The sequence below is a fragment of the Leptonychotes weddellii genome, chromosome 2 (genome assembly GCF_054177405.1).
Source record: "Leptonychotes weddellii isolate Sample4059 chromosome 2, ASM5417740v2, whole genome shotgun sequence".
NCBI classification, from domain to species: Eukaryota; Metazoa; Chordata; class Mammalia; order Carnivora; family Phocidae; genus Leptonychotes; species Leptonychotes weddellii.
In genome coordinates this window covers 60633707-60641911 of record NC_138370.1, presented here as the reverse complement: position 1 = coordinate 60641911, position 8205 = coordinate 60633707, and the positions used below count along the sequence as shown (strand labels likewise).

Sequence of the window (8205 nt, the reverse complement as noted above, 5' to 3'; positions counted from 1 at the left end):
TCTCAGCCCAAAAGGCTTAAAGACAGTAGAATAAATTATTTAGCTGTATTCTTTGTAAACACATACCTAGTTGAACAATGATGTGGGGAAAGAGGAGCTATTAATCATTTTTCTGCTCCCAGACACCATGGGCCAGGACGCTAAGGACAGTGACCCCACCTGTCCCGCACAAGCCCCTACCCGCTGTGTGAGCCAGGCCAGCGGTACCTGTAAAAACCCCAAGGGAACATGAGGGGTGCAGGGTATGGTTTTGATGATTTCCCAGTCCTCTTACAACACGGCAATTTCATGTGGTCTAACCTTCTGTAAAACTGCAGGAAATGTGGTCATGTATTAAGAATTTCATAAAGGGGCACCTGGGTGGCTCAGTCGTTAAGCATCTGCCTTCAGCTCAGGTCATGATCCCAGGGTCCTGGGATCGAGCCCCGCATCGGGTTCCCTGCTCCGCGGGAAGCCTGCTTCTCCCTCTCCCACTCCCCTTGCTTGTGTTCCCTCTCTCGCTGTGTCTCTCTCTGTCAAATAAATAAGTAAATAAATCTTAAAAAAAAAAGAATTTCATAAAATTAGGATTTTAGGGTGGATCAGGATCTTCAAAATTATGATCGGTTTTGAACACCCTCATTTCTTTTGGTGAGGTAGTTGATACTTAGAGACGTTAAATCACTTTTCCCCATAGTGCATTTGTCCATGGCAGAGCCAAGACTAGGACTTCAGTTTAGAACTGAGACCAATAAATATGTGTTCTAGGAAAAAATACTTTATCACTGACGCTGTTCAGAATTGTGGGCCTTTTATTATTGTTCTTACATTACCTACAAAGTACCCCAGTGTGGATGACTCCCATGATCCTATAATTGCTGTGCTACAGGTAAACAGTAAACGAATAATGTGCATGTAAGTTCCAATACAATACAGTAGCCCAACTGCTGCTAATTAGATGAGATTTAGGCCAGAAGAAGAGTAAAAATGAGATGGAAATGGGATTTGTGCACGTACCCTGCCTCTGTCACACTCCAGGTCAGCTTTTGGCTTAGCAGTTACAAGAATATCCAGCTCTGAGACTGAGAGAATAAATATTTGTTTTTTTACAAGCTCATTATGTTGTATATCCTAACACTATGCCAAATGTGTCCTCAGAATAGAATAATTAAAGGTCATTTTTTAAATTTGACCTCCATTGATTTATTTAATGTTTGTTATTTTGAATATAAAAGCAGAACTTAGCTAGTCAAATGATTTGGTCTGGCAGAATACTACTTTTTTTTTTTTATCAAACTGTTCCCAACACAGATCCTCTCCAAAGTTTACAGAGTTCAGCTTCTGTACCAATTGAAATGAGAACCTAGCTAAGAGCACACAGAGAGGGCTGATTGGCTGGTGAAGAGAAAGCAGGATATATAAAAGGCAGCTGTAGAACATCTGGGAAGGTCAATGATATCATCCGTCCATAGTCAAACCTCAGAGCTTATCAGACAGGGCGTTTTCACAATGAGTGGGTGCCCATTTTTAGGAAACAACTTTGGGTGAGTATTTACCTCTCTTTGAAGGATGGTCAGGCTCTTAGAAATGCCAACTAAGAACGCTTCCATTTCTGAATTTCAAAAGCATTCAAAATTGCCATCCTTCTTCTCTTGTTAAAAATCTCCTTTAAAATCCATTAGCGAGAGAATTTTCATCACTCATATTGTTAGTTATTATGTTTTCTCAAGATCTCCTGTTTTACTCCTCCCTTATTGAATCTGTAGATGTGCCTTTAAAAAATTATCCATAGAAGGCAATGAAGAAGACAAATCACAAACCGCTGTGAACAGAGCCAGCAAAGGAGGACTTCTCTATGGAAACTACTTGCATGTAAGTCATAGAGGGCTCAGCTTCCATGGTTAGGTGCTAAATTCTGCGAAGTGACATTTTCATGTTTTGGGGGTTTTTTTGTTCTTTGTTTTTGTTTTTACTTTTTTTTCTCAGTCACCAGAAAGTTTTCTGGACATAAAGACGCAAATGTATGCTTTTTCAACTTTTGTTAGCACAATTCAGGAGACTCCTCTATGAAAATTCACGTCTCTGACAGAGGTACGGTACAAGCAGAGTGCAGAATCTTGAGCAGAAGAGCGTAAATGATAAGATAAAGTGTAGATAACTGGCAGGCATTGCACAACTTGTGTAAATAGGACATGGTCTCTAACATCCCAGCCTAGATAATTGTAAATGTATCCAGAAAAATGTATTTTTTAAATCCCTTATTGTAAAGTAGAAAAGTTGAAGACACATGTTTTCTTGAAATCATTAGTAAATGAAAGAGGGATATTACAAATGCAGTATTTGGAGGTCATAAATATGGCCTGTTTGTCTTCTATATTTTTTAAGAAGTGAAATGTTTAGAGCCTTTGCTACTTTCATTGATGGGTTTCTAAGGATGAGCTGATAAAGAATGTTAAGATCTTCTTAGAATACGCTCTTTGGGGGATAAAAGAATAGAAGATAAACAGTGAGCCAAGTAAATTACCAAGCTTTTATCATACTTATTTCAAGAGATAGAAAGGATGCAATTTCTCATTGAGTGCAATAGTACTTATTATGATAGAATCCTACCCAATGTAAGTTCTTCTGAAGAGAATAAAAATCATAAATTTAACTCATTCTTTATGATTAAGACTCATAATTGTTTAAAAAACAATAGTTTCTTCTAAAGAATTTGGGGATTTTTTTTCGATATTATATTCTACTTCTTATTAAAATTGATAAAAAAGTTTTATAACTTCAAAATTAATCTTTCTTTTTAAAAATCTTTTCTTAGCTTTATTGAGATATAATTGAAGTGTAACACTGTGTAAATTTAAGGTATATAACATGGTAATTTGACACACTTATGTATTACAAAATGATTACTACCATAATATTAACTAACATATGCATTGTATCACATAATTACCATTTCTTTTTTGTGGTGAGGATATTTAAGACCTATTCTCTTAGCAACTTTTAAGAATATAATAGTTTATTCGCTATAATCACTATGCTATACTTTAGATACCCGTAACTTATCCATCTTATAACTGTAAGTTTATACAAAATTAGTCTTTCTTTTTTGTTTGTTTGTTTCTTTAAAGTTGGAAAAGGTTTTGAATGCACAGGAACTTCAAAGTGAAATAAAAGGAAATAAAATCCATGATGAACATCTTTTTATCATAACTCATCAAGGTAAGGTGCACAAAAGGTTGGATAGTAACTATTCCACAGGCATTTCCCAACAATAATGAGGAAAGCTACAATACTTTTAACTATAAGATGGTGAAAGATCAAGGAATCACCTACCTTAGAAATGCTTGAGAATATTTTGCTGCCAGATAAATTTTCATAAGGCATCCCTCTAGAATTCATAACAGTCTTCTTTATGTTACTTCACTGCTAACTGGATCAGGTAGGACTTTAGCTCCTTCTTAAATCCAAGGGAACTTTCTATCTCTTGGAATTCACAAAGAATTTACAAGATAAAATGTTACTATTTTTCAACTTGGAACTTAAAAAAACTATTTTCAAGGGATATGTGGGTTTCTCAGTTGGTTGAGTGACTGACTCTTGATTTCAGCTTAGGTCATGATCTCAGGGTTGTGGGATGGAGACCTACATCAGGCTACTTGCTGAACGGGGAGTCTGCTGGAGATTCTCTCTCTCTCCCTTTCTCTGCCCACCCCCTGTAAAATAAATAAATAAATAAATAAATAAATAAATAAATAAATGTTTTAAAAAATAAATAAAAAACTCTTTTTAAGAAATAAACACTCAAATTTATTGTGACTTTACATAATCGTATATAGATCTGCTACTAAACAGAAAAGTAAAATTTTTCTAAAGTGTGCATTTATTCTCTCCAGACTTCTTACCTCTGGGCAGTGGTTTTTAACGTAGGAATTCATGACTTCAGGAGTTTAGAAAGTCCCTGAACTCATTGAAATTGTATGCAAAATTTCATGAATATGTGTCTTAAAGAGGTCCGTGACCCCAAAATATTAAGATTTACTCTAAGATTGTTGGTGCCCTAATAGTGTCCTCTGTCTGACCAGGTCCAGTGATTCATACTTGTCAGTGCTCCACTTCTAGACAGGTTTTCTTTCCCTACCAGTTCTTTGTGTCTTTTCCTCAAATTGTTGTTTGCTTCACTGACTGGTTAAAATGATCAACCCCTTAGAGTAAAAAAATAAAGATGGAAAATAATTGAGTTGATGTGTTACCTCTCCTGTTTTCATGTTTACATTTTTATTGGTGATTTAGGCCAAGACAAAAATCAATAGAAAAGGAATCGTGGCAGGGGAGCACAGATTTGGAATGAGAAAATGGTTTAGAATCCCATCTCCACCACTATAAATTGTGTGACCTTGGTCAGGTTTCTTGACCAGTAATTCTATTTCTCCATCTGTAAAATGGAGACAGTTATTTTATCTTCTCATTCATGGAGTTCTTGTGAAGATGAAATGAGCTAATGTGCCTTGAGCACTTAGCCCAAGTATAGCACAAGATAAGTATACAACAAATGGGAGCTATCATGATTTGCTAGGGAGATTGTCCTTCCATCCTTCAGTTATGGCATGTGGTCAGTGGGTCATGGAACTAGCCACACAAAGTTAAACCTGAATTAAAAGATACAGAAACTGATTAATAAACATTTGATTTGCTCTTGGTCCAAATATGAAAATTAGAATCCCTAGAAGTCTCCTTAGATGTAATTTCAAATTATAATTTGATTCTCTATGTAGTACAGAAACATAGACTTTACCCATACAATAGCTCCAAATAGAATGCACCAGATAGCTCCAAGATTTTTGATATTCTATGCTCATCTAATGACTACACTGGCTATTTAGTTCATTTATTCATAAAATAATCACCCAGTGTTTATCTTATGCCAAGCGTTGGGTTATGTACTGAGGGAAGTAGATGAATATAATGAAGTTTTGGACTATTCACAAGCTTGTCCTCCCCATAATATTCCAAGCCTCCAGAAAACAAAATTTTCTCATATTCATCAGGTTAGTGACTATTAAAGTCTCAGTTTATAGATGGAGATGAGTATCACTTCTGCTTTCCCATACACCTCCAACTTCCACACAGGAAGTTAGAGTTAGATTATGTGCTATATCTTAAAAGACCTAGACAATTCATTTGTTGAAAGAAATCAAAATAATAATAATGAATATGAAGCATATAGATAACATGGCTGGCAGAGTAAAACATTCAATAAAAGAAGACTATTGTAACATTATCACTAATATTTGTTTATAGCATAAATATAAGGCTATATTGGTATTTATTATTTTAAAATTACATTTTATTTCTTTTTCAATGTGTTAACCATGTCTTTCATGTAATTATGGTCAAAAAGACTCCCATACCTTTTGAATTGACAATGATTTCTCTCATTGCAGCTTATGAACTCTGGTTTAAGCAAATCCTCTGGGAATTAGATTCCGTTCGAGAGATTTTTCAGAATGGCCATGTGAGTTCTTATGTCACCATATTGGATTTATACTTTTTTTTGAGAATGTAGAATATTGTTAATTAGAAAAACTTACCACCAAATGATGGGATTATTGCTTAATGGAAACATTTTAAAACCCCTTCCGAGTGGACAAGAGTGTGGTCATACTTTCCCAGTGCCTCTACTACCTTAGAGCTACACATTGCTTTCACTTCCTTTCAAATTTCAGTTTCAGGTCCCTTGTTGAGAACTCGATTTTTTTTTTTGCCCTTAAAGTAAGTTGTTATATATGGTGGTAGATTGCCAAGATAGCTAATATAGACCCTTTAACTAATAGGTACCAGAATTGTATTTCTTTCTTTTGTGTGTGTGTGTGTGTGTTTTCTTTAAAGATTTTATTTCTAATGAATATTTGCTATGGGAAGATGGGAACAATGATGAGGAAAGTGAAACAAGAAGAGAGAGGAGGTAGGAAGAGAGTAGTAGAAGAAAGAAAAAGAGAATGCCTGGGTGGCACAGTAGGTTAAGGGTCTGCTTTCTGCTCAGATCATGATCCCAGGGTCCTGGACTGGAGCCCCCCCCACCCCCAATCGGGGTTCCCTGCTCAGCGGGGGGTCTGCTTCTCCCTCTGCCTCTTCCCTCTCCCTGCTCATGTTCTCTCTTTCCTCCCTTGCTCTCACTCTCTCTCACTCTCTCAAATAAATAAATAAATCTTAAAAGAAAGAAGAAGAAGGAGAAAGACAAAGAAAAGAGAGGAGGAGGAGGGGAATACGGAGGGAAGGACTGGGGAGGATCAAGCGTGGGAGGAGAGCAGAGCAGAGCATGAGGTGGTTGCAGAAGTCTGAATTGCACTTCCCCACCTCACACCCTCTTCCTGCTCCCACGTACCTCTCCCAAACCGCACACATCCTAGTCCCCCTGCCTCTGAGCCCCTGTTCCATGACACCTCTGCACACACAATACTCTTCTCACACATGTGAATACCATTGCCATTTATGTTAATAGCAAGTTTGGGGCCCTCCGTAAAAAGGAGATTTATCCAGGTGTTGCTTAATCCTCACCCAGAAGTTTCCATGTTTCCTTGAACTTTATTCCTCGAAGCAAACTAAAAGAGAGAAATTTACTTTGACATCAGTGGTGGTTGTGTTCCAAAATTGACCTCTCACTTGCTTCCATATAATTTTCTATTTTTAAAGAAAGAGAGATGATTCTGATTTTGCAGACAATCTTTGCACACAACTTAGAGTGGCTACTAATTCAATACATCTTCTGGCAAATTTTAATTCCCATGTTCCTCTTTAAAATAGAGAAAGTCAATAGGAGTACTTTGTTGTTGATAGGCTATTTTGTATCTTCTAGAAATCAGGATTGATGACCCGATGTTTCATTTCTCAACCATCAGGTCAGGGATGAAAGGAACATGCTGAAGGTTGTCACTCGGATGCACCGGGTGGCGGTGATTCTGAAACTACTGGTGCAGCAGTTTTCCGTTCTGGAAACCATGACGGCCTTGGACTTCAACGACTTCAGGTGTGGACCCGTGGCTTTGTAAGAAGGCAGTGGCGTTTGCCCTTTCTTTCCGGTGGGGTAAAAGGGGAACGTGTGTGCTGTGTAAGGAACCTATTCCACTACAAACTCGCCGGAGTCTTAATCACAAAGCATTTGAGAAGTTAGTAAAAATATGTCCTCACTCACTTGTACACACAAACATAATGTGATCGATTAATTTCAATTCATTGTCGTGTGCCCTGTTTTTATCCAAAAAGGATTTTACGCTTGATCTTAGCCAAAAGGCCAAGAAGCCATTAAAAAGAATTTTAGACAACTTATCAAAATGGCTAACACAACTGACATGACACCTGTAGCTGAATTTTAAAAAATTGCAAGCTAAAAATAGAAGAGAAACAAGAGTTGACGGGAAGCCTGTCAGCAAAAGTGTCGGTTTAAGTTATGGATTGAACTATAAATGTTAGCTCTGCATTTCCAGGCAGCCAAAGCCATACGTATATTTTTTTAAAAAGTTTTTTTCATACCAGAATTGGAGAAGAGATTTTCTTAAGAACATCCGGTGCATTTAATGTTGTAATAGGCAGTGTCTCCACCATGCGTGAAGGTCAAAGAGAAATGTAGTAAAATTCCTCTGTGGTGGTTTTAAAAAAAATTGAAGTCTTAAAGCCAATTAGATGAAGGAAGCTTAGAAGGATCTAAGAGTTTGGGTGGTTGTGGGGTGGGAGTAATAACATTTTTTGATTGCCTATTTTGTGTGAGGCAATATCTCATTTGTTTCACTGGTAATATCTCATTGTGCTCATAGTGATACTAGATAGTGAGATCAATGATGATATCCAAGAGTACAAATTTTAGGAGGGATTGAATAATATCTATAAAGAATCTTTTAGCACTATAGAATAAGAAATATCACTCAATGTCCACGTGTCTTTATCTCGGGAAAAAATTAGTACACAAACACATAAACATATATCTGTATATATGTATGTGTGTGTATATGTACATACGTATGCACATGCATATATGACATTTCCCAAACTGTATACACATTTCATCTTTAAATTGATTAATCGACAGCAACAATGATGTTTAGGGAGCTCAATTTTCTTTCTTCGGTAAGGTCAAATCACAGGTCTCTCTAGGCAGTTTTGTATCCCTGTACTTGGTGATATCTAAGAGAGTAAAACTGATGACCTCTCACAATAGAAGAAACCATTACAGTG

The 8205-nt window shown here is 36.7% G+C and overlaps 1 protein-coding gene across 1 annotated transcript in view; it reads left to right on the top strand.

The window, feature by feature from the left end:
* The first annotated feature begins 1433 nt into the window (after nucleotides 1-1433).
* TDO2 (tryptophan 2,3-dioxygenase) overlaps nucleotides 1434-8205 on the top strand; it is a 19244-nt gene continuing 12472 nt past the window's right edge. Inside the window, exons 1-5 of the mRNA XM_081813106.1 lie at nucleotides 1434-1523; nucleotides 1746-1851; nucleotides 3108-3198; nucleotides 5421-5491; nucleotides 6876-7013. Coding sequence (XP_081669232.1) covers nucleotides 1489-1523; nucleotides 1746-1851; nucleotides 3108-3198; nucleotides 5421-5491; nucleotides 6876-7013 — 441 coding nt within the window. The 5' untranslated portion in view covers nucleotides 1434-1488. The remainder of the gene's footprint in view (nucleotides 1524-1745; nucleotides 1852-3107; nucleotides 3199-5420; nucleotides 5492-6875; nucleotides 7014-8205) is intronic.